General features: G+C 34.4%; 1 protein-coding gene across 17 annotated transcripts in view; it reads left to right on the forward strand.

Moving 5' to 3' along the window:
• Positions 1–1,078: 1,078 nt before the first annotated feature.
• Positions 1,079–26,798, forward strand: part of LOC129913044 (protein lap4) — a 335,223-nt gene continuing 309,503 nt past the window's right edge. For 14 of the 17 annotated variants that reach the window (XM_055991409.1, XM_055991410.1, XM_055991416.1 and 11 more), the window contains exon 1: positions 1,079–2,702. In XM_055991409.1, the coding sequence (XP_055847384.1) occupies positions 2,541–2,702 (162 nt within the window). In that variant the 5' untranslated portion in view covers positions 1,079–2,540. The remainder of the gene's footprint in view (positions 2,703–26,798) is intronic. The other 3 variants (XM_055991425.1, XM_055991426.1, XM_055991427.1) reach the window with 3 other exon arrangements.

Genomic DNA, 26,798 nt, shown 5'->3' on the forward strand with positions numbered 1-26,798 from the left:
TTGTTGCTTTTGACTTTGCCAAATTTAAACGTGAAAACCTTATTACCCCATTTTGTAAGATGGCGGCTCTAATGATCATACCTTGTCTTTTTATACCATGCATATGTAGGTATACATATATTATGATATCAATGTCAAGGGGATCATAAATCTCCCATGTTTCTGCTTCCATACAATTGTTGTTAAACGTCAAATTTCTATAGAAAAAAATTGAATTTGAAATCTGAACTGACCTACCTAATAAGCGAAATTATCTCATTTGTGGCCATTTTGGTTAATTGTAACATATTTGTTCACCATTGACGTACTATATTGACGTACTATATATACGACTGCTAGTCGTTTGACTTTTCCATACAAAAATTGAAAAAAAAATGATTCCACATCTTTCTAGCTTTACTAGCGGTATAACCTTAGACGGCGAAAAGAGGAAACTTTTAGTGAATGACATCTGTCGTTAAAAGGTAGTGCTTTCTCTGTTTTTCTATATTTGTTCCTTTCGCACTTCTTCAAAAATGTTGCACTTATTCTCCGCTTTTTTTTTAGGGCGCTAGTATCGCGAAGAAACAAGTGGAACCAACCTGAATATGCTTCTAGCAGTCCATATATATTAAGTCAATGTTGTTCACTATGAGGCGTATACCTTTCATTATGAGTTAAAAAAAAGAAAGTATTTTCTAGTTGCAAATTACAGCAGCTGCGAGCTAATAGCCTGTTTTCACTAGAGCCCAAATGAGAAAATTTCGCAAATTCAGATTTCAAATTCAAATTTTTTTTCTATAGAATTTGACATACGAAGTGAGATAATTTGCGTAATTATCTAATTTGGGCTCTAGTGAAAACAGGCTATAACTTTTTTGATAAGAAAAAGTTCACAATAGGTATAAAATGTTCTTTTTATTCCTAATAAAATCAGAAATAAGTGGCAGCACTCTAAATGCTATCACTACTTTTTCCATCGCTCATCATCGCACCCCACCATTTTTACTAACCAAAACGGCAACCAAAATGAAACGTCAAAAATTCCATTTTATTCCACCAACAGTTTTCTGTTTTCTCCATCATTTCATCGCATAACCAATTTCAGTTGAGTTGACCGTGTCGTTTCGTGTAGTCTGTGTGCACGTAGTGAATGCTAAAAATTCGATATAAAATCCGTCGCTTTTTTATGTTTTAATTTCTTCTTTTTAATTCAATGTAGAAACTTACATATATATAAATACCTGAGTAAATAAAAAAAAAGTGTATACACATATGTATATAAAATAACAGTGAAAAGAACAAAAATTCATATTGCTGTGTTTTTTCGATTCATTCCTTTTTGATTTCAGTTTGCTGCTCCCCCAGAAAAAAAAACATTTTTTCTAACAAATTCCCTGCTAACCACAACCTGCTAAAACTTAAGACCTAAAAAATCTTGTAAAAAAAAAAAAACAAAACAGAACAAAAATTTAGATATTTTGGGCGTGTCATCGTTTTCGTCGCCGCCGCTCGCTACTTTTTCGTGTGATCGTCACTCTTTTTTTTTTGTCGTCATCGTGTCGTCGTGTGAATGAATATCTGTTCGATTACTTTTCGACCGCGCCACTGCTGGAAAATGTAGACAAGTCTCTCCCCCCGTTATTTCCCCTTGTGACAGCTCAGCTTTTTAAAAGGAAAAATCCCCCCCGACCGACGCCAGCGCCACCACAGCAGGTAGAAGGCCACAGAGAGAAAAATCAATTCCGCGGATATAGAATCCATTTTGGTTTTTTTTTTCTTTTTCTCTTGCACCTGTTAACTCACCTCTCGCTTAAATGACATAAAGAATTATGATGTTTTCCCTCTCAATTTGTAGCCATTTTAATGGCTAAAAAACTGAGCACAAGTAAAATCAAAATATATTGCCGAATAATTACGAAATATTTGTGTGAAAAGTGGAAGGAAGAAAAAAAAAACTAGTTTTATTTTTGTGGTGTGTCGACTGTCATTTTTCGTTCGCTGAACGCTGCTTCTTCTCCAGCAAACAGAACCACCAACAAGCAAAGCAGCAAGTTTTTTTTTTTTTTTTTTGTTTTATTCTTGTGTTGGTTTTTATTTTTGTGTATATCCATCTGTTCCATTCCAACGCGTGCAATGTTCTAATCGGATTAGAATTGGAAGAGCGAGATATGCGTAGTGGTTGACTAGTTTAGTGGTTCTTTGGCTTCATCTGTCAAAATAAAAAAAAAGGAATTTCGTAATTTTTTGTTAAACTTGTTTTATTTTTAAAAAAATTATGTTTTTTTTGTTGAATTTTACATAAAAAAAAAGTGAATAAATAAAAGTATTTTATTTTTTGTATTTACACGAAGAGGTGAATACTGATTTGGTGTTGTTGTTTTATTTTTATTTATAAATGTTTGAGAGGAGAAAAATAATAAGGAGAATTTTATTGCAATTTGATTTTTTTTTTTTTGCAAAATATAAATAAATTTGACAAAATACAAGAAAAAAACTAAATAAAATAAAATAAAAAATTTTAAAGCTGTGGAGAAGCAAATTTATAACAAACCAGGATAATGTTTAAGTGCATTCCAATATTTAAGGGCTGCAATCGCCAAGTTGAATTTGTCGATAAGCGACATTGTTCGCTGCCGACAGTTCCTGAAGAAATTTTACGCTATTCAAGGAGTTTGGAGGAGTTGCTATTGGATGCAAATCATATTCGTGATTTACCAAAGGTAAGTTGGTTGATGATGATAATTTTTTTTATTGTGTGTTGAGTTGAGATTGAGAGAAGGCGGGAAGATGTGATACATAATAAAATTATGAAATGATAAGAAAATTTGATGTGTGTGTTTATTGAATTTGAGTTGAGGTAGGTATTGAAGAATGGATGGAACTTTTTATAATAAGCTAAATTATTGATAAGGTGTTTCACGATAAGTCAACTGAACTGATAAATAGAATGTCTCAACTAAACCGGGACGAAACGCCAAATTTTTTGTATGAAGCAATAACTGCAAAAGCTTGAAAATTTTAACATGTAAGGCATTGATTACACTTACGGTTATGTATTTCGATGTGCTGAATCTGAATCTAAGGTTCATTTCACCAGTACATGTCCAGGTTTTAAGTAAAGTTCAAAATACCATAAAATACAATTCACTCAAACACATCAAACAGACCTCGGATTCAGATTCAGCATATCCTTGTTTTTTTTAAATCAAAATTTGAAAAAAAAAAAAATCCGCACTAATATATACAGTGCTGCTAAAAACATTCCGGATTTTTTTGTCATTTTCAGCAATTGAAATTTTAGAACACAAAACTGGAACAAAATATTATTTTAATATTTTTTCTAGGTCGTTTATATATCAGGTAAGCAATTTCAACAGAAAATAGTGATGTTTAATGCATACAAAAATTTTAAAATATGAAAAATGAAGTAGAGTCAGAATTTCAGCTGTGAAAAACTAACCGGATTTTTCAAGGATTTTGATTCAGGTTGTTGAAGTAACGGTTTTAAGTGTCACTTCAATACAATTTTTGTTCGCAGTGACAAATAAAGTTGTTAGCTTTGTGAATACATTATATAATGGAATAACGGAAAAAACGCGTTATAGTCATCAAATTCGTTACTGAGTTGTAGAACATTTTCATTCCGAACTAAAACAAAATATTATCCCTTTGGGATGTTGAAAATTGCAACGTCAAGTGAGTTTGATATCGTCAAAAAGAAAAAATGCAAAAAATTAGTTGAATTAGATCAATTGGGTGGATTCCATCACAAAATATCCCTAAAAACTGATAGGCGAATAAAGAGTTTTTTGATAAAAGATCCTTTTGCGACTTCTTAAACGATTTGTGAGGAGTTTAATCTGCCTTCAACATCAAGTACAGTAAGAAAGGGCTTGAGAGATTTGGTCTTTATGTCTTTCGGCTCGGAAAAAAGGCCATTTCTTTATACTAAGCATTGTCTAAAAGGGTAGGCAATGAAAGGATCTTAAGAAACACTTTAAATTTGAAAATAAAAATACTTCATCATGGTTGTATTTACAAAAAAACATCTGAGTTGCTCGATAACAAAACGGAAAAATATGCTTTTCAGTGATAAAAGCAATTTTAGCTTGTTTTATTCCGATTGTGAAATGGCTTAAACATGGTCATCTTTGAAACCAAAAAAATATGCTCCTTATCGTGAAGCACAGTAGAGGATCAGTGATGGTTTGGGTTCTTCAGCTGCAGGCTCTAGCCCGTTACACCAAATCAACGGAATTATAGATCATTTCCAGAATAGAGAGATGTTGGAGTCGATAATGGCTCTATTAAAGGAGAAAGAAATGCCTTCACGTCGGATCTTTCTGAAAGTTATGATGCCAAAAATTCTAAAAAGCTTATTAAACAGTAGTTTGGGGCAGACATTACTCCTGGCTTAGAATAACCGTAACAATTAGCCGACTTGAATCCGATTAAAAATTTGTGGGCCATCTTTAAGTTACGGGTAGTAGAGAAAAAGCACACCTCAGCAACTAACGTACTTGTAGCTTTGAAAAATGACTGGGAGCATATTCCTAGTTATATTTTATTTAATTTGACCTAGTCCAAGTCTCGTTGGTGCCAAGCAGTCTTCAAAAAGAAAGTTTACTGAGCAAAATATTAACTTTGAAAATTACCATTTAAAAATCCGGTTAGTTTTTCACAGCTAAAATTCTGACTCTACTTCATTTTTCAGTTTTTAAAATTTTTGTATCATTAAAGATCACTATTTTCTGTTGAAATTGATTAACTGATATATAAACGACCTAGAAAAAATATTAAAATAATATTTTGTTCCAGTTTTGTGATATAAAATTTCAATTAGTGAAAATGACAAATAAATCCGGAATGTTTTTAGCAGCACTGTAAGTGCAAATCCAAGTAGAATTTCCAATAAATAACCAAAACTGCAAATTTTCTGGCAGCTGAATTTTGCGAAAACTATTCGTTTTTATCATTTCGCCGTGGATTCCCCATCTAGAGAATGAAAATAAAAGAAATTAAGAAAAAAGGTCTGAATCTAATCTTTAAATTAATGACTATTAACATTTTTCTCATCAAACAAAACTAGCTTTTCCCATTTCTCAATGATTCTTGTTTGGTCTTAGGCTTAAAATTTGTCTAGCCTTATGTTTTTTGAAAAAAAAAAAATCCAGGTTTTGAGATGCGCTGTGTTTTTTGGGGAAATTATTCCATACATTAAATAATATTTAAAGATATAATGAAGAACGGAATTTTTCTCAAAAATTTCAAAAATAGTGTCAGAAATCATAAATTTTGAGAATTTCGTGGTCAGCATAAGACCCTGACAGCAATCTGGCTGTTAATCTGTTATTTCAAGTGAATCAACCTAATCATCAGACTGCTTTTAGTGGTGCCTAGTCGGTTTATTTTCAATTATTTTTAAAAATTACTCGTGTAAGAACCTAGCGTAAGCAACCTAGAAACTGGAAGGCCGATGCACTACGATTTCAATTTATTAAACAACATTTACTTTCAACAACCTTTTCACAAAAGGGTTTTTAAATTAATGAAAAGAAGTATCACTAGTGACACCGGAGGTCTCAGAAGGATATTGAAACACATCGTGGACACAAACCAAAACCACGAATCTGCAAAATTGTAGTTTTGAGAAAAACGACTTCAAAGTTTTGAAAACTCGTGCAATCTTATGGAAACTCGTGCAACGGTAATTGATAGTTTAGGCTTCAAGACAACAGATGAGCGATTGGGATCGACCATAGACGTAGTGCATAGAGGGACCAATAACAAGTTAAATGACGCATTCAAGTTAAAATGTCCAAAAATGCAGATTCGCGTTTTTGGCATTGTGCTGACGAAATATCCCTAGCTGGATGTACCATAAGACCAGTTCTAATGGCACACACTAAAAAAATCCAAAACGAAATTTGGCTGTAAATTTGACTTTGTACTTCGATGCGCTTAATCCTAATACTAATGTACTTACTTAAGTTGATCAGTGCCTTAAGGTTGCTACAATCCATTGTTTGGGCTTCAAAAAAACAAGCTTTTCCAGACAGCTCTATCCAGACGAGTTCTTACTCTACTACACCGTCCCTCTGGGTTAAAGTAGAAAATTTTCAGAGCCGGAGAATTGTTGTCCATGCGGTCCACGTGACCCAGGCTTAAGAATGATTGATGGTTTTTTGTCCATAGTGTCATAAGCACTGGTCTCGACAGCACAACACGTTTCGTGTTAAAGAAATTTGGCGGAAAATGTTCAAGTAGCTTTGCAATATCGAATATTCCCTTCATTACAAAGATAAAAACCATGTCACATTCCTTGATATCGAAGGCAAATTCATTAAAATCAGTTACTCCAAATTACTGAAAAAATTAATAAACCTCATATTTGAGGTCATAATTAACAGAATTTTTTTAAACACTTTTTTTTAAAGAACTTTTAGTTAGCTTGAAAACGCATTCATGGAATGGCAATTTTCTCTTGTGAGCTATTGGGACCAAATTGTGGGGGATTATCCATATATAGAGCGTTAACCAGACCGATACATACTAACATACTGTTTAAGGTAAAGTGACTTTTTGCGAAAAACTAACCATGTCCGACTTTTAATGAACCAATAATTTTACTGACAATACGATCATTCTGAGTTTATTTGCATTCACCCCAATGGCCCTCCGACTACACTATGCTCAGCTGGTTTTTGGCAACAATTTTCAGTTCACCTTTCGATCAAGGTCGCCTTGTTACGATTATAAATTCTTGAGAAATGAAGATGCATTTCTGCACTTATACCTTAATGCCTAGTACGCAGATCGATCTAAATTTTAGCTCCCATTTATTTCAGAATTTGTTGTGCGAAGATTCCGCTAGAAAATCACAAATTCATTTTCAACAATATATTTTTTATCTGTCAGAAATTAGCGGGCGAAAAATAATCCAAGAAAAACGGAAAAAATAATTAATGTGATCTGCGTAGGCGTAGGTACTAGGCTTAAGCTTTTAATACTTTCTGAAAAGACTAACAAGCATCATGGTTCGATTTGAGCTGGGGCCTATTTATCGGCGAATTATGTACCTATATCAGCTAGATCAGCTTTAACGTCTTTAAACCTTTATATCATCGGTAACGCGTGCAAAATGTGTAACTCCATCGACACAAATTTTTCAGGAGAGTAAAAAACTACATACACTTTTACACTTTTTTCTCACTAAATTTATTGGCCACTTTTTTCTAAAGTGCGAATTCAACGGTTAATATGACTCAAATGGGGATTCCCTGTATGAGGGATTGTAGATATTGAGTAAATCTAACAGAGGGCATCCATTTTCAATCCATGGAAGTACACACTTTGCACGCGTCACCGACGATATGTCCTTTCCATCGACATCTAATGATGTTGCATTCTTCAGCTGTGAAGTTAAATTCGTCGAATCATGTGAATTACTTGTTGCAAATGTTTTTATTTTAAAAAAGTGCATCTTTCAACCAAGTATTTCACATTTATCATACAAAAATATTGTATGATTGAATCTACAACTTAATCAAATAGCATTTCAGCGTAAACATTAACCCTGTATATAAAATTATCTGTTATAATCACAACAAATATTTCAATTTTTTTCAAACAAATTTTTTATAGCGTCTCAAAAACAAAAAACAAAAAGAAACAATATTTGTCAGCCAACTCTTAACCGGTAAACCAACAGTATCTTTAAGCCGCTTATCTTGATCATAAATTCATAATCAAACTGGATAATAATTTCAAGGCACAACTTTGAAACGGGTTCTCCATATTTGATTGCGCATATCAACGCGCTATGGAAACTAATTTTAAGCCAATTACCCGAATCACTTCAGAGAGTAAAGCATTAATGAAAAGATTGTAATCAGAAAAAATAAAAATGAATAAAAAAAAAAGAAAGCCGGTTGATAGAAAATATGAAAAAGAAAAAAAAAATACTATCTTCTATGTATTTTATAAATGTCCCATGACGATTTTGACTGTGACTTTGTGCACTAAAGGAAGGTAAATAAAAAGCTCACTCAAACGTTTGCCAAGTTCATTTATGCATTCGTTTGCTATAACTTATCCAGGAAATCGATTTAGTTTGGTGTTGGTTTGAGGTATAATAGTTTTCTTATGTATATTTCCTTCTAGCCTTGGAGTAGACAAACGAAGCCGTTTATTTTGTTTTGATAAGTTATTTATCGAAGTTATTGGGATTTTCAATTTTTTTTTGTCAACGTAAACAGTTTTTCTTAATTTTTTTTACCATCATTGTTTCTTTGGGCTATCATGAAGAACTAAGTTGGCTAATATAAGATAAGGCCTTGATAGTTTTGATTTCTGGGGCAGAAGTATTCACTTTTATTGGATTGGGTGAATGTGTACTATCTGCTCAAGATAAGCGGACTAGTCAGCGTTGGGAGATTCTTGAAGAGAATATGCAGTGTTCGTATGTGACGTCCCATATTTTCTGCTAAATATTGGACTATGATCTATGCACAAACAAAATACACAATTCAATGACAAGTTGAATCTTTTTGATTGCGAAAAATGTCACCTCTTTGGCGACTAACGTACGAGTACATTCGAAAAAAAAAAACATAGTTACGATATCAGAATTGATTAGGGAAAAGAAGTTCCTTTCAACCCACCAATGTCTGTTGAGATAGACATGCTGTGGGAAGATCGCATTGCGGGATCTTAAGATCACTTTTGGAAACTTTCCAGCTCAAGAAACTTCGTTGCTTTGCTTGAGCTAAAATTGATCAAAGAAATGGTAAGCCAGAAGGGTCATTCCGTGTAGCTATCAAAGGAGCTCGTTAAAGTTAATTCTTAGGTCTTTGGTGTTTTGCGTTTGGCTGGCAATATAGTTCCATATGAAATTAAAATGTGATGCTTCTACAGTTTCCAGCCGATCGACTGCCTCGTCCTCCTCTTCGTCTAAGGCACTAAGTTCCGACTTGGATGAGCTGATTCGGACACCCCATTAACCTTAGAAGTCATACATTTCCTGGCAGCCTGGATGCTAAAAAATAATGAGAATGACATATTGAATTGTGCGAAAGACCGAGAAACAAAGCACTCTTTCCGAAAACTAGAATTACAGATATTAAGCTAATTAGTTTTATGTCTTCATTCCTGGGGATGGCATTCCGAGATTAGTAGTAGTAATAGTCATGTTCACTCGTAGCAAGATACAACTTCCACTATACTCCTATAAATAACCGCCAATACTGTCTGAACATAGAGGTGGGATGCGAAACATAGTGTATATCTGAGCAAGTCATTTCTTCTTGAATATGACCTTTCTAAGCAAGAGCGCCCTGCAAAAATTTTATTAGTACTAGGGTATTTCCATTGTAACGGGTGTGACACAGTTACATAATTTTTTGTTCCTGGCTTGTATACTACTCACTAAATAAAGTACCTACTTAATAGCTTCAACACCTTATATATTTAGTTGTTAATATATGTTTAAAATAACATTTTTTTAACTTATCTTTCAACGTATCACACTCTTAAGATAAGATGTAATGGGTGTGACGTTAGAAAATCGATTCAGCCTGCTTTGGTGACTTCAAGAAGCTATATTGTAGATTTTTGAATTAAAATGCGTGGATATCGTATTCAATATGATAGGAGATTTCCGGCAAGCACACCAACCTACATCTATCTTATTCGAGACTTCACTCCCTTCAAATCGACATTTGTAACGTGACTCTTATTGGCCGGAATTTATTGCAAGACTTTCTTTTTCGTTTTATCCGATGAACTTTTTAAATATTAGTAATTGCGGGGGTAAGAACTTCGCTTGAAAATAATTTTAGTAGGTACAAATTTAAAAATCTGATCTGTAGTCTCTTGGGAGAAGATTTTAAAAATAGGTAATTTATTTATCTATTATAAACAAAATGGTAACCACATTAAGCGAGACCTGCACATAATCATTGCCGCTTGCGTTTTCTTGTCTTCAACTCATTATTTTATTAATTAAGTCCTAAAACCTGCTTATTGTTTTTTTTTTTTCTTATGATTTATTAATTGGCCCTTTCCTATTCCACGCACCTAAAATTCCCATTTCTTTTATAAACAAAAATATATAAAATACAGAAATGACAATATATCTGAAAAATGTTTAAAAATTCAAAAGAGATTCTGCCCCGAACAAAAGAACAAATTACCATGGGAAAATGTTTTCAAAATGATGTCATCGTGGCTCCATGTTCTTCTCCTCCTCCAGTCCACTTCAGACAAACACTAGCACACGCATAATAAAATCCATCCCAAATTGTTGGATCGAATTGATCACACAATTTTTAATCAAATCACTAATCTGGTTCTAATGATTCTGACCGCAAAGTGCTTGGACTTGACTGGCTGGAGAATTAACAAAATGAAAGTCATCCATTGACACTTTAATCGAATGTTCATTGTTGTGGTGTGTTTACTTCAGCTACATACAATTTATACCTATCGTACAAATTCTAGGGATGTTGGCTGCTGTGTTGTGTTTAGTCGAGGCTTTTACTTTGGAAAGGATGGAGATGGATACTTTGTGTTTGCTAATGCGTTGGCTATTGACGTTGGTTTTGAAAAGAGTAATCACCATGTGTATTATGTTTGCAATGTGGTATGGTACGTGTATGTACTTGATGGCATGCCAAAGCAGAGTATACAATACAACACAGTTTCATCCAGTATAATTAAATTTTCTTTTGATAAAAGCAAAAACGATATACGAGCGTTTGTGCGTTTTCTCTTAGAAACTTAGTTGAGGCTATTGAATTTGTATTGCGAGTTAGTAATTTCAAGATAAATGAATAATGTTATTTTATAAGTTAGTTAAGGAGGTTACTATTTTAGACCAAATTGTTTAAGCTTTGTTGCTTCGAAGAGTTAACGTTCTTGTTTAAGAAACAATAGCTAGTGGCTTGCATATCGTAAAAAAAACAACAATTTTTAGCGCAACAAACTCACGAAGCACAAAGACCTTGTGGTGCATTGCTGCTCGCATGTGATTAGTTTTCAGGCAAGTTGGGAACTACAATTTCCAGCTGATTCTCAACAAGTAAAACACTTTTCTATGACGACAGCTTTGTATATTCTTGAAAACTTAAATTCTTCGTTGGAAGAATCATGAACAGGATTGTTTATAAATAAGCCCTTAACCTCCGGCTTGATAGTCTTTCGCACTAACCAATACGCCACGACCCATAGGGTTCTATGGTTAGCTCTTGAACTCTATAAAAATACAGCTATTAATTTGTTGGCGAGATTTTTTCGGAAACACTTTTTTTCAACAGAATCTTACTATGCACCTTTGTCTTGGCAGAATATTCATTATTTGCAATTCTTTTTGGCGTGCAAAGATGAACAGCGTCTGAAAGTTTAAAAAAATACAAGATTTGATAGTTGAGACTAACAAAAAATAAAGTGTTGGATATTACCTAAAAAAAAACTATTTATCATTTTATTGCATTGAGAAAACCTTCCAAGTCTTTGAACTTCGATTACGAGAGCTAGTTAAGATAAGAAAAAGGTTTCATTAAGCAATCGGATTGAGAAAGTGAGAGAGAAGGACGTGAATGGGGGATACCCAACTTCGCGGTGTAGGTACTTTCCTTTCGACTAGTGTTCTGTGCATGTTGTTGCTATAATCTTGGACATTTTTTGCCTCAGTACTCATAAGGTCATTCATTTGAGATTTGTAAATAGATGGATAAATTCTGCCAGAGGAATGTGAATCATGATGGACCAATCCTTGCCTAGATAATTTATGCGCTCCGTTCATCACCACTATTTTGGCATCCACATAATAGTTTCGCTATTATTCTTTGGAATTCAGATAAACAAATTCAGCTCGGGTTTGCTGAATCATTTTAAAGGAAGTATTGACCGAATTTATAAGCTAAATAACAATATCACATGCTTCCAATATTAATTTGCTTGCAAGCAAACATTGCCTAGGCTCAGCATATAGGTAGAGTAATCGGTGGAATTTGCAAGCATATTTTGAAGGAAAAAAGTTAGGTTAATGGAGCCTTTTGGATGAAAACCCAATCACTTAGAACTCATTGGTCTATTGTGATATTTCAAAAGCCTAGGGAGTTAGGAAAATACTATTCGAATTTTTAAGAGCTTCTTGTAAAGAGTAAGAGACAGGAGGAAGAGACAGAAGATGTTGAATAGTTTCCTCGGCTTCGTCATCAATGCAACTCCTGCAAAAGCCATTTAAGAAGGAAGAATGATTGATACATTTCTGCGATCGTAGAGCATGGTTGTCCAGGAAATTGATTCCTTGAGGTTCAAGTTGTTGTATTTTATGCAGAGGTCAAGACGTAGATAAGTTGTTTCGTGGGCAAGAACGAACTGCCTCTGTGGTTCCTAAAGTAAGAATTCTCTGTAACACCTTGAACTTGTGAGACCTCATATTTTAACGAAAGCAGAAGAAGGCTAAATATTTTGCACAAGAACACAATATGGTGGAATGCCATAAAGACCGGGAAACTTATAAGACTTATAAGTTATAACGCAGTTATTACGTGGATATTATTATTGGATTTATGTACTCGTAGCTCAAAAAGTGTGTCTTTCGGGATACAAATATACACCTTTGATTTTAAGTTTAGTTAATGAAGTTGCAACACGCGATGTCCCCAGACTGATTCCAATCGATGACTAATAGATTCCTACAAATCCCAAATCACAAACAATTGCATCTAATGCTCTAATAATTTTGGCTGCTAGCGTATCATATGCCAATAGTACATACTAAATTGCTTCCAACTATGCGATTTGAAACGCCATATCTGTGACACAAATTTCCAACTGGGATTTTAAACATCCCTCAAGCTTTCCCCCAGCTCAAAACGTCAATCCGACAATAGACGCATGAATGTCACCCTGAACAATTTTGCAATTTTGAAACACAATAAACAATATAACTAGCGTGGGAATAATTCCCACCAGATAGATGAAGCGATTGTCATTTTGATAAATTCATATTTTTACTTTCAAAGTCATTTTACTCATATGTGTGCTTTATGTATAGTGTGCGATCTAAAGGCACACAATTGCATTTCATCAAAAAACACATTTATTATCAATTCATCATCATCACTATCACAATCATCATCATCTGATGGGAACAAGTTCATTGCACATTGTTTCACTCGTATCATTCCTCTACGAATAGAAACTAATGGCAAAAATTTTAAATTTAAAACTCTTCTCAACTTTGGAATAACAAAATACAAATCCAAACGACTGAGTGAGTGTTTTAAAAGTGAAATAAAGGAAAGAGATGATGGGGAAAGGGAGGAATTGAGGGAGGTTCCAATTCCAACACTTTTAGTTATGCATAATGCATAATGCATATCGCTGCACCGTAGACACCATACTTATACAATACAGATCCTTATTGTATGAGTTTTCCTTCTGGTTCTGTATGTCATTTGGAGAACAGAGAACTGTCATAGAGCCAGATTTCTATATGTGCACTCTCTGATGTCTGCGCACAACCTCGAGGCACAAACAGAGGAATATTTTTTAGACAAAATTGACAAAAAAATGTTTTTGTTTTTTCTTTAATTCAATTAATTTATTTAATTGAATTGTATTTAAAACAAAACCATGTGTTTTTGTAATTAAAGATGGTTCCTTTGCCTCTAGCATGGATGGTTTTTGAGCTTGGAAACTATTTCAGCTTGAAATTTTATAGTAGATTCGAGCTTGGAAAAGAAAGGAATATGAATTTTTGGATCAAAACATGATTTCTTTCAATTTTTATATTAAAACATCCTAATATGATGCTTTTCGTTGTCGACTTTGTGCTCCTCTATTATAAACATTGTCAAGGGGAAAGCCAGGGACTTTTATTTTTGTTTCTTTTTAGTATTCTTCTCACCGATAACAACAAACTGAACGAGGTGCCCCCTGATCTAATGAGAGTCTGGGTTCACAGATTTGCATTGTCGTCTATGTCGCCACCATCCTTGTAGTTCTGCATAGATGGCGGCGGCACTGCAGCGCGGCACACGAGTGAAATAACCAGGTAAGAAAGAGGCAAATGGGAATGTTGCCACTTAGTTTTGCTTTCATCGTCGTTGTTGTATTGTATGAATATCCCCATATCCCCAATAGGGTAACTTAGTTTATGTATATAGCTTTGTTGAATCATAAATTGTTTTAACATTCAATTTTACTCTTTTAAAAATAACATCTAAGTGCATTTGTTAATATGGGTTGAGAAAGTACAAATGACATAAGCATTAACAATGCATAAATGATATTGAGAACAACTTAATATAATCTTTTGTTTTTATCCAATTTCAGTTGGATTTTGACATTGAGATATGATTAGACGTGTTAACTAGTTAAAAAACTTCCGATTAATGAAGCAATTCTGTTTGGGAAATAAGCTATGTTCTCTGGCATCGAGAATGACTTGAACTTAAATACGAACATCCAGTCTCCTTATTCTTTATTCGGTGTACTTGGAGTTTTGGAAAGATCAGTTTTTTTTAACGAAGTATAAAATATGAATTATTTTTGTTAAAAATGCAAAAACAATAGAAATAGAGTACTAAAAGCATTTCTAGACAAAGAAAAGGAGTTCTAAAATGTTGACAACATTGAAATAGCTGGCAGATAAATCAAATACCTAAAATTTGGATAATAAGTCAGGAGAAAATTGATCAGAAAATTATGTCGCAAGAAGTAATCGTTAGGTACATCTTTAACCCTCTGTCGGCACACGGGTGCGAATTTGGCAGAACAAAAATAAAAAATTACGATTTTTCAAAAAAGTGGTCACAAAAAAGTCACTTTATAAGGGTGAAAATATTTTTTTTCGGAATTGTGAATACAATATTCGAATTCCTCGGAATATTCTACATCAATTTCATACTTGATTCTCTATAAAATATTGTGACCGAAAAAAGTTCTAGCGACATGAAAAAGTATAAACCAAATTCGCACCCGTGTGCCTATCACGTCTCAAAAAAGAGGTGTGCCTACAGAGGGTTAATCAACGAATTGATTCCATAAGCCCAAGATATTGTTCTTACTTTGATAGGAATTAATTTTCAGTTTTAATAAAGCTCTTGTTTACCGCACTTAACAATCTACTCAACAAACAAAAAGGTGTGAATTGCGTATATAAGCATCACAAAACAAAGCTTGTCCTTTTTTTGAGAAAAAAAAACTGAATTCCGTGAGTACATCTAGTCGTCTCGATGGATCAATGATCCAAAAACTCTTCCATTATGACCGTGTTAGGATCTCAAGTCATCGACTACATCACTTTCTTTAGAATCATCATTCTCTCATGGTCAGCTTGGAAGGAAGATGCTTTACCAGAAGATCAAGCAATTCATTTTCTCGCGGATAGAAAACTGAAGAAACAAAAAGATCCGAGGTAGTCTTCACGTCAAATATACCTTATAGAGCAATACCAACTCAGCTAGTATTGAATAATTCAAACCTGCTCTTGTCAATGTCGATGCCTTCACCCCATACATTAGCACTCCGATGATTTAGGTCTTGTACAGGTCTCCTTTGTTCTTTGAGAGAGTGCTTTACTGCTTCAAGGCCTTCTTAGCCAGAAAAACCATCGATTGGCTAGAGTGATTCGCTTCTTTATTTCTGTCATTGTGCGACTTCTTCTTTAAAATTTCATCAATTCAACGGTTTTGTCTCACTCTCATCGATAAAATCATATACTTTGTTCTCGTCTCATAACAGCAAATGCACCACTGACAGCTCGCTTTGTTTTCCGAATAATGTCAATGCCATCCTCATAGGTCACGGACTTTTGAAATATTGCGCCACTCTTGTTGACTTCTGAGTTGCATTATTGACTTGACGTTATCCTTTGTCGACATCAAAAGCTGCGCTGATTTTCTGGCTGGCTTTGAAGGAGCAGCGAGTTTTCTCCATGGTCATCTAGCACGAGCAAACCAGTTTGGCAGGCATGCCCAGAAGCAAAATTGCCTTTATTATAGCTCGTCTGTATTTAGCGACTTTAAAATCGATAGAAGGATGTTGTGCATCGATTTGGTATACTTGGGTATATTTTAAAATCTGCCGGAGTGTGAAGATTTGGTCGATGGTTGATCAACCTCTCGTAGAGTTTTCACTTTTCTGAGCAGGTCGATGTCGCTGTAAAGCCCTTTCTGCGCTTTGTGTCTTGAGATCGCTGTTTTTACATCTTGCAGGTCGGCTAGACGGATATTTTGGCCTTCATCGTCCAACAAGTATAGATTGTTCTGGCCCTAAAGCGGGATTGTGGGCTTCCTCGCCTTTCAGCAGATTGGAGAAATGAGAAGTGTAGATTTTTTCAACCTTTTATAAAATTTTCTGATGTTATCCCTGGCGTAACATCTCTAAATAAGCTTGACCACTTGTTTTTCACGGTTTTTCTTCTTCTGTCATGAAATTCGGTGTTTCTCTCACCTTTCTTGGATGTAGAGCTCACGAGCTGCTCCCTCAGCAGTTCTGATTCTTGCCTTCATGGATTTATAGGCCTCGTGCTTAACTGCGTGTGCTCGCTTACATTATTCGTCCAACTAGAGTTAACGGATTGATCCCCTACTAAGCCCTTTGACATCGACTGTTCGTCTACATATGGACTTGGTGGTCGGTCTTGTGAGATAACGATAAATGCGGTCAACAAAATTTCTGCGCGATAATCTTACCAAACCAAAAATAAGCTCCCAGCTCCTAGGCTATTAGATCTGTTTTTGCCTTTAATGTGCAATACCTTTTTCGATATGTTTGATATTGATGAGTAATGGTCATAAATTGTATCCTTAACAACTTCTAAGGTAGTGCTGACTTCATTTGTCGAGAAAACATGAAGGACTGAAGTCAGTAAGCCAGTTCACTGGGAATGGTCATCCTTCTCGTCAGTTGGTTAGGATGGTTGAAGATGCTTCCGACAAATTTCTTTGAGGGTAGTAGCAAATATTTGTTAAGTTGGATGACTTTAACTTTTTTATTGATTTGCTCGTTGGTGTAGCAAAGTCGGGAACAGATTTTTTAGAATTTTGCTTTCTTCTTCTTCTTCTCCATTATCGACGACAGTCATGATCTCGAATGCCTGATATTGCACTTCATTGGAAAGCTGATCCGATGAGTGTTCTATGGAGCTGCTTGTATAATAAGAATTAAATCGTCTAAGAAAAGGATAAACATGGAGCTTACCTCAAAAAATAGGGTATTCTAACAATTAAATTGATAATACTATAGTCTAATCTTATTGTTATTCGCTTTTGTTAATAAAACACCACACTGTATAGTGTGATACTCAATAAAATGTCGTTTGGAGGAAAATTACTTTCCGTCTTGTCAGCGTGTCGTCGTCTTCGTTGTCTCATAGAGTCCCTATCTCTGTTGTCTTCGTCGTCGTCAACAATTGCACACTGCTGTTTTTTAGCTTTCCTTTAATAGGATGCGATTTAGGAGAGAAAATTTTGTGTCGCTAAAAAAGAAGGAGGTCAACTAGAGATTATGACCGGATAATAGTATACCCGTGTCGTGTGTATAGTGCAAACATAGAATGTCAGATTAGGATGAAGATGCTATTATGAAAGCAAAAAGGAAAAAAAAACTACTATGCCTCTTCCTTGGTCGTATGTCGTCTCCTTGTTTGTGTCGTGGAATCGTGATATTTATAGAAGAAACTATGTACACAGCAAAAAATTGCAAACACTTGTTGAGTGCACTTTTATTAATTCATTATAAATAGGCTTTGAATTTATATAAGCTGAGAGGTGAGATTGCAAAGGGGGAATGGGAAATTCATCTTCAATCTTCTTATAAATTGAGTTAACCGAAACCGGAGATGCTATACACCACACTCTATCTAACAAACTGTAGCTATATATTCATATTTGTATATATTTCTACGATGAGTTTGAGAAGAAGTGCCTCTGCCTGGGCATGCTAGAGTATAGTATAGTTTTCTCCGTCACTGATATTGATTACATTATTCAATCAAAGCCTTGAGTGAAAATTTATAATTAATAGACACGAGTATAATATCTTAAGTAACAAGGTCAAGGCATATTTAAAAATAATAATAATTTTTATTTTATTTTGTTGTTGCAATAAAATTATTCGAGCAGAAATAGTATATTAAAAAATGTTTAAGGTGTTAAATAAATAAAATGGAGGTATTTAATAATAAGCTAAGTGGATTATGGAACGAGTTTTAGTGGTGACGATCCGTTTGGATGAACAAAAACATATCAATTAGCAATAACTACATTCTTCTTAGATGATTTGTTTTACTTATCACAATATTGCAGTGCGGGAATAGCTGCTAAGTGATATTTCACAGAGCAATGAATGAGAAAAAACCAATTCATGGACATTTTTTCAATTTCAATTTTGTTTTATTGAACATAGGTAGGTACTATATACAAGATACATTGATTGATATAAAATTTGTTGGCACATATGGGGCCTAACCTTATACAATGGATAAAAGATAAAATATAAATAAATATAGTACATGAATAGGCTTAATTGTACAAGTCTGCTGACTAGGTTATCCTCGGGGTGTTCCGTCCCGGTTGTCCAGTTCTGGTATTGATTATGGTGGGTTGGGTGGTATGGCATTTAGCCGCGGTAGTAGTACCCCATGGAGTAATGACTAGTTGCTAGACCATTGAACTGTAACTCTGTTTTTAACGAAGTCATCACTTTTACAATTATCATGAATGTCTCAATGGACCGAAACCTCACAGAATTGAATATGAACTGCTGTCTCATCTTCACACAGTTGTTCGAGTTATAGTCATACTTTGATAAATGTAGATTTATTGTGATACCTTAAAGACCTCATATCTAGAAAAACCTATAATATTGTTCATTGGATCATACAAACCGATGGAGGCATTTATGTGTGTTTATAAAGTATAAAGGTATTATCCTGAAAAGTACAAGAATATTCCTAAAGGTTCCTATATAGCTGACAATCACCTGATATCGAATCAGAGAGTCACATTCAATTTTAAAGTGATAACTTGATCACTCATGTGTTTAGAGTCTGCTCCCTACCACTCAATAGCTATCTTGCCTTTCACAGGCCTGTAGATGCAAATGCTCATGCAACGACTGGTATTTGTGTACTCTAGTAGTATTGATTTGATTATCTGTAATCCTGAGCTGGCAATGGAAGCCTTTAAGGGCATAAACACGTGGCATAGAAAAGAAAGTCGCACCCAAATTACAAGTCAAGTCTCTGGGTCTTGAACGCTTTTTGAGTTTGCATCACTGTTTCTTCCAGATGGATCTTCTCTCAACCAGAAAGGAAAGTGCAAGGCTTCTTGCAAAGTCTGGGGGGTCATTCCGTAAGTTTGAAAATGATAATCGAATAGATGATAATCGTTTCACAGTTTGAGAATCTTCAAAGCTATTTTAAATCATGTCTGATTCAATATTTCCAAAACAGTTTATATAAATAAAAGTTTTCATGCCTTAATAGTGAACGATTCCTTGGCCTATAAAAAAAGGAAGGGCCCACTCAACTCGTATGTTTGAATACTTTTCCGACAGCGAGACACAAGTTTGCCGCTTGGCTGTCAATGAAAAATATGATATAAGCTTGTGATATTGCGATAATTGAGATTTATTTTGCCTTAATTAGTCACTGTGAGAACCTCAGCTTGGAAGACACTGCTAAAATTAGCAAATCTAAACGAACTGGTTTGTTTAAGAGTTTCGCAAAAGAAGCCTGTACCAACTCCGACGTCCATCTTAGAACCGTCGGTGTATATAGCAATGTTCGATTTGCTTTTCTATCATAACGAGTACCTAGAAAAGGTATAAAGAGATACTCGACAGTTAGGATCACTCAAAGAGTTTGTGGAGACGTATTTGACCCTCCGAGAAGATACGGATTTTGTGAAGTTGGTATCTTAGTCATTTGTCTTTCAAAAATTGTCCTCCCACTCCCACGCTGGGCTTGGATGCATCGAGGTTTAAAAGTTTTTTTTTCCAAAATTTTGTTCTAGGGACTCAACTAAGATATCGCTTGGAAATAATTCTAAATTGCGGAGTGTTCGCAGCCGCTTGTTTGATAAGATATCCAGAGGTGTCAGATGGAGCAAAATATCAAGTGCAGCCGAAAAGGGGGGGGGGGGGGCAATATAATACTTTTGTCTATGGCAGTTCACCATACTGCTATCAAATAAGTAAGAATCGGCCGCATAACTGGTGTATATAGCCAGTAAGGTGATGCCAGGCCTAAGAGCACATATGCAACCAATGACTTCTTGCATAAAAAGTGGGCTGCTGTAGCTTTTCATATTCTTTCTCTTCTCTTACTTTTTTGGTAAGAATTAAACCTATAAACTTGGTTTCACTGACAAAAATCATTGAGGAAGTGTCATTTTCTAAAATTTTCTTTTTCTTTGTAGAGAACCAAAACTAGATCTGGTTTTTAAACAACTGCAATCAGCCCATGTTGTGAACACATTTAAACCATTTTGTAGGAGATACTTTAAAGTTGATTATTAAAGTGCTTTCATGTGCCGGCTATTGCAATGTCATCCGCATAGGCATTCATAACCATTTTCCTCCAGTGAATAGCTCGTTGGCTTCCAGATTCTCCACAGAGAGGGAGATAAATATAAAACTCCGCTTTGAGGAGTGCCTGTACTTACAGACCTTCGTATCGAAAATGTTAGATTGATCAATTTACTTTTATTCAGAATTGTCATCGCTCAAAAATCACCTTTCATACCAATGAAATTTTTAAATAAGAGTTTCAATCTTACTTAAATGGTTTTGATTAAAAATATTTAATAAAATCGTTTTATTATTACAGATTTAATTCCCAGAGTGAATATTTTCATAAAATTTCGTAAGTATCATAGGCGAATGCTTGGTAATAATAAACCAAAAATATCAAAAAAAGGGATTTATTACCTATTTGTTAATGAAAGTTCTGCGACTTTTAGTTTTTCTCTTTTTTTATATATATTTTGTTAAAGGCAAGAATTCTAGCGAATATCGAAAAAAATTTCATTGCATTTTATTCTGAATAGTTGCTGTAAAATATGGTGTCCTTATTCTATGGCATCGTTTTGCTTCTGTTGGGATGACAAAAAAATATTAAATTTTTGTATAAAATATTTTTTCTGTTACATTTTTTTTTGCATTTCCCATTTAGTTAAGCTTGAAAAAAAATTCGTACAATTGCGTTGTATATTTGTTTTAGTTAGCTCTTGAAAATAGCAATATTTACAAAAGTAATCCTTTTGATATACCACAATGTATCTCTCTATCTGTAAACTGGATGTAATAATGTACTTCACAGTTGTGTTGTGCTCTTGAATAAAATATCCAATAACCCTCTCTACTCCACGTGCATTTCAAGTATATCCTTTTGAAATGTTAAATTCTCTCTCATAATGGGAGGATTGAATTACCAATCAAATAAGTAACGTAGGCGTATGCTTCACATGCAAAAGGTATTTTCGAGTATAAAAATGCAGAAGAGCAGCTTTAAAGGTAAAATAAAACAACAAAAACAAAAAAAAAATTATGTCAACAATCATTAAATGTGAACATTGACGCATATACACAAACAAATTTAATTTCTTTGACCTAAAAAAAAAAATATAATATGGCAAGGATTTTAATTATTTTAGCTTATAGAATTGCTTTGTTTGTATGTACATTTCCAACAAATAATTATGCTATTTTTTAAAAGGGGATGTAGTTTTTTTGTTTGCATTTATAATATTTTGTTAATGGTATTTACTTAATGTTTCATTTCTCTACCCACTGAAGTTATGCTAAAATTTTCAGTGTATTAACGAATTTAAACTTTCATTTAGGGTGTAATATGTATAGCATAGTCCCCTTTCTGCGTTTACTTCGTAACTCTGAACTCGGTTTTAACAACTAATGGTAATAAAACATACATCTAACGTCTAAACTTAAAATTGGCTCACCTATAACTAAGTCGATTTAAAAATCATAGCACTTTTTTAATTTTTTTAGTTTAAATCGAGCTTTCACTAGGCGCTTTTACTAGGGGCCTATCTTTGATAAAATTCTGTTTGTTAATACGCTTTTATTAGCTTCCCTTATAAATTACACACAAACTAACTAACTTACCTACTAAATAACAATGTAATTAAATCTTAAAAGTCAATTTAAACCTACTGCAAATTATCGTATAAAACTGAAACTTATTACAAATACGTAGTTTTGATAACAACACAATATTAATGTGATACGGACTTAGGGGAGGGAGAGCAAACCCGGATGTGCAAGTCTATTTCTCAAGAGGGTTTTGGGACTCATGTCTTTGAATTTTATTAAAGTTAATAACTGTAGGCAATGACTGACAGAAGCTGCTTGAAAATTAAGAGTTTGGTTGGTTGGCTTAATCATATTTTCCTTTTCATCAGGGGGTTAAACGATGGAAGGCAAAGTTGGTTTTTCTGAGGACCATAGGGAAATTCCATTTGGAAGTGTCAATGTGATGCTTCTACAGTTACCCACCGATCTACTGCCTCGTTCTACTGCTTGTCTAAGGCATAATAGTTCCTGCTTGCAGGATTTCATTCGGATACCCCATTTATTGTATGAAGAAATCGATACAGTTTCCGAATGTGAGGAGCTTCGACTGTCCTGGCAGCTACCCTTGGCGAGATGGACTCTTGCAGTATGTGATTAAATCGTCGGTATGGAGTAATTTCTTGCACCCACTTGCAGGTTGTTGGTCTGCCGTCAGGATGCTATAGGGGGAGAGAAGTTTTGATCCTTTGGCAAGTCCAGCTCTAAGGAAGGAAAAAAATAATTTTAGTATCTATATGAAGTTTATTTTCTATGCATACGCTGTCAAATGCTTTCTCGACATCCAAAACACATGCGACGGTAACTTGATGGTTGTTTAAAACTGGATTAAACTTCATGAGCGAATGCAGTGTGGACTACTTCTCCCGAAAAACGAACTGCATGTTTGGAATTACGGACACGAATGTGTTGTACTCTTTGTTTTGAGTATCTGGAACTTGATTTCTGGAACTTATTGAGTATATTGTCTTTTTTCAAGTTTCAATAAAGAAAAAAGTGCTGTTTTATTTATACTCAAATTTAATCTATTTACATCAAGGTTTCAACAATATATACGTAGATACGATGTTTACGTAGAAAGAGGACGTGATGACAGCGAGTGAAGGATAACGTAGCAACCAGTTAGAATATAGGAGTTACTGTGATAATTTTAACATAATTTTTTGCAATTTAGGCCATTACTACTAGATGCTTGACTTATGACGTTCTGGTGTATTGACAGTACAACCAAAGCATTACATCATTTAAAAAACCTAATCGGACAACTTTACATTGAAATCTATGCCACTAAGCTAAATTAGCTATATTTCAAAAGATAAAAATCAAACATATAATAAAGAAAAAAAACAAGTTCACAGACCTCACAAACCATTTACTGACAGATTGATATATCTCATTAGATCAAATCAATGTCATGGTGTAATACCATTAGACCGTGTCGTTCGTATAATTTAAAATATACATATAACCTATTCGAAAAACCTGATCAATATCAATTGAATTTAACTACACTCTATATTCTTCCTTATGCCAACTATTTGCTACTATAAATTTTATTCCTACCTAAACAATATACTCGTATTCTATACTCCAACGCAAGAGACTCCAAGACTTTTTAGATTATAAAACTAAAAAAAGAAGAACAAAATCGACAACAAATTAATTGCATGTGATTCCTCAATTAATTGACGTGAACAGAGAAGGAGTGAAAAAAAACGAACCATCACCAACCAAACAAGAGAAGAAAAGATTCCCAAAGAACCCAAACCGAACTCATCGGAGAACTAGATAAAAGCCCTAATCAAATCGTTTTCAATTGCTACTTTATTTTATACCTTCTTCGATTGTAACATGTAATTTATAGGTGCAAGCGCTGGTTGGCAGTACTATATGTACCTCTTCTTCTTCCTGCCAAGACCACTCTCTTGCCACCGAAGCAACCGAATGTATGTAGGAACGACCAACCGACAATTCTTTGAATTTTATCAACATCATGGTTCAGAGAGGACCCTCTTTACGTTGCACATTCTCGCGCGACAACAAAAACCAAAAAGGGGAAGATGAAACAAAAGAGCCACCACACAAACTAAGATGGATATCTGGAATGGATGGTACCTAGATAATTTTTCCTATATATCTACTCATATAGTTATAAGAGGATGGTGATGGTACACTCTCAACTGCATCCCAGATATCAAGTAGTTCAACCAACAACCCAATTTCCTCTCAACCACCAGGACTCGTCCAAATCTAGTCATATAATACATAAACACTAACTTGGAAGAGAGAGAGGGGATGGAATGGAGATCTTAGTTTCTGTGTCTAATGCCTTTGCATGGTTAATAAGTGGCACTTTGCTTAGAAAAAGAAATTAATATCCGATATCATTTGATTCGGATGCCGGGCTTGATGGTTAATTTTTTACGAGACTACAGCTTGGATTAGAAGTTACCAGGCGCACAGCAAACAGAGCATGCAATTACACCTAGACCTGAAGTAGGTACATCCTCCCATTAAACTAGCAACAGCAGCGCCGGGTAATATGAGACCCTCTCTGTACTATTTCTCTGTAATACCTACTATGCTGATTTATGTGGGCCTTCCTTTGGACATTCTCTTATTCCCTATACCCTACATACATATATTACACATGTATGCACTTACTATACTCTATCTCAAGTCTTGTGGAAATAGTTTCAGGAAGCCTTTCAAGTGCATCTTCTTTTTCCTCTTCCTTTACATCTAGATATATAGTTTTTTTTCTACATTTCGTAGTGATGGCAAAAATAAAACTTTAGCCGGGGTAAATGGATTTCCGAAGACGACGACGACGACGGACAAAAAGACAACGTTGAGAACGAATGTGTCGTCGACAAAAAGACTCATATGCTCGCATATCACGTTTTATGATACTAAATATGTTTCATGCGATTTACAGTGGGAAATATTTAATTTAAAACAAAATAAATAAATACATTTTCTTGTGATTTTTACTGCCGGTCGTTGAAATTTCTTATTACGAAAAGCGTTGAAGAGATTTGCAGAACAAATTCGCTTCCAAATTCGAAAGCTCTAGAAACGGAACCCGAGATAAGGGTTTATTGGTTTAAGCTAATATGTAAATAGTGTTTGGCGATCTATACTCTTCCACCTTTGAGAAAAACAATACAAAATATTGTTCATTTTATCCTGAGTTAATCCATCGAAATTGGTGAGGGTGATTCTGAATTATTCTCAATCGACTTGGATCAATGCTTGTTTTAAACTTATTGAGTTCCTTTTTTTACGGTGCTCATAGAACCGATTAATTCAATCTGTGTAAGAAGTTGTATTTTTAAATTTCTTACCTTGAAATTAGGTTTTAAGTTGGTTAGGTTGACAAAAATAGATGGTGTAATTCAGATGTGGGACACGTAACCTGATAAAATTGGGTGAACTCGATACAATTCAGCAGCGTCAGCACTTGACTTGGTACAATCGTTCAGTTTTATTGAAACAAATTAATAGGTGTCAATATTCGATACTATTGATTTAACTCATTATATCAAGTTACGTGCTGGAGCCGAAGACATTCAACGCAAATAGAACTTTTGAAAGAAATTATTTGTAAAATTAGGCTGAGTTTAATACAAAAATAATTATGAAGACTATTACACTTTGGTTGGGAAATGAACTATTGTTCTTGATTATTCACATATGATGGTAAAAGTTAAACTAATGCAAAGTGCCAAGCATACTGGTTAGTAGACTTGAGTATAACGCTGCAGAAAATAAAAATGTACACTGAAGGAGCAAGCTTTAAGCAAAAAAGTATTCGACCTGAAGATGGAGTTGCAGCTCCGAAACGCGTCGTCGTTACAAAATTAAAATAAAAGGTTGTAAAATTTAAAATCAAAACTTAAAATAAATAAATAATTAAATAAAAATATTTGTGTAATTGTGTATTTTATTTTATTAAAACAAATAAAAAGTATACCTACATAATACAACTTGGAGACAAAAACCAAAATCATGCATTTAAGCAGGAGTTGTTACGCCACTATTTTAAGCCTGGTTTTTGTTTACTAAAATAAATTTAAAAGAAAAATAGTATCCAAATGTACGCCATGACACTGTTAGTATGGGTACTGGTTAGCAGGGTACTTGTCGCTTGGAGACTGCTTGGTAGGGAACATTTCGACATTTGTTCGTCGGACAACTATTTGTGAAAGTTTAACTAGGTACAATAATCTTCAACAGAAGACTGTTCACCACAAAACGCTTCGCTATAGAAAGTTTCGAGGTCTCTTAGAGATCAGAAAGTTTGATTGCTAACTATTTCTTAACGAAGATTTCCCATCGGACTTTGTGCCAGGAGACTATTCCGTAGTAAGCATTTCACCAGTTATTTGGTTGAGCACATGCCAAATAGCGTAGACGTTTCAGACAGAACATTTGAAAAAAAAAAAACTGCCCAAAATGGAAGATTAATTTCAAGAGGTTAGCCGACTTCCAATGAAAAAGCAAGATCATATTAAGCAAACCCGTATCTGTGAGAATGACTAAAACAAGAGTAAAACTAATTTATCCCTCCGTTTCACACCAACATTCCAATCAATGTTGTCACAAGTGAATAAATTTCAGCCCGCAAAAAATTTCGTCTCCACCATTTTGGTATTTGGTTGCCGATCGTCTTGCAAGAAATTAAACGTAATAAGATATTTTCT

Source organism: Episyrphus balteatus, chromosome 3 (assembly GCF_945859705.1).
Source record: "Episyrphus balteatus chromosome 3, idEpiBalt1.1, whole genome shotgun sequence".
Taxonomy (NCBI): Eukaryota; Metazoa; Arthropoda; class Insecta; order Diptera; family Syrphidae; genus Episyrphus; species Episyrphus balteatus.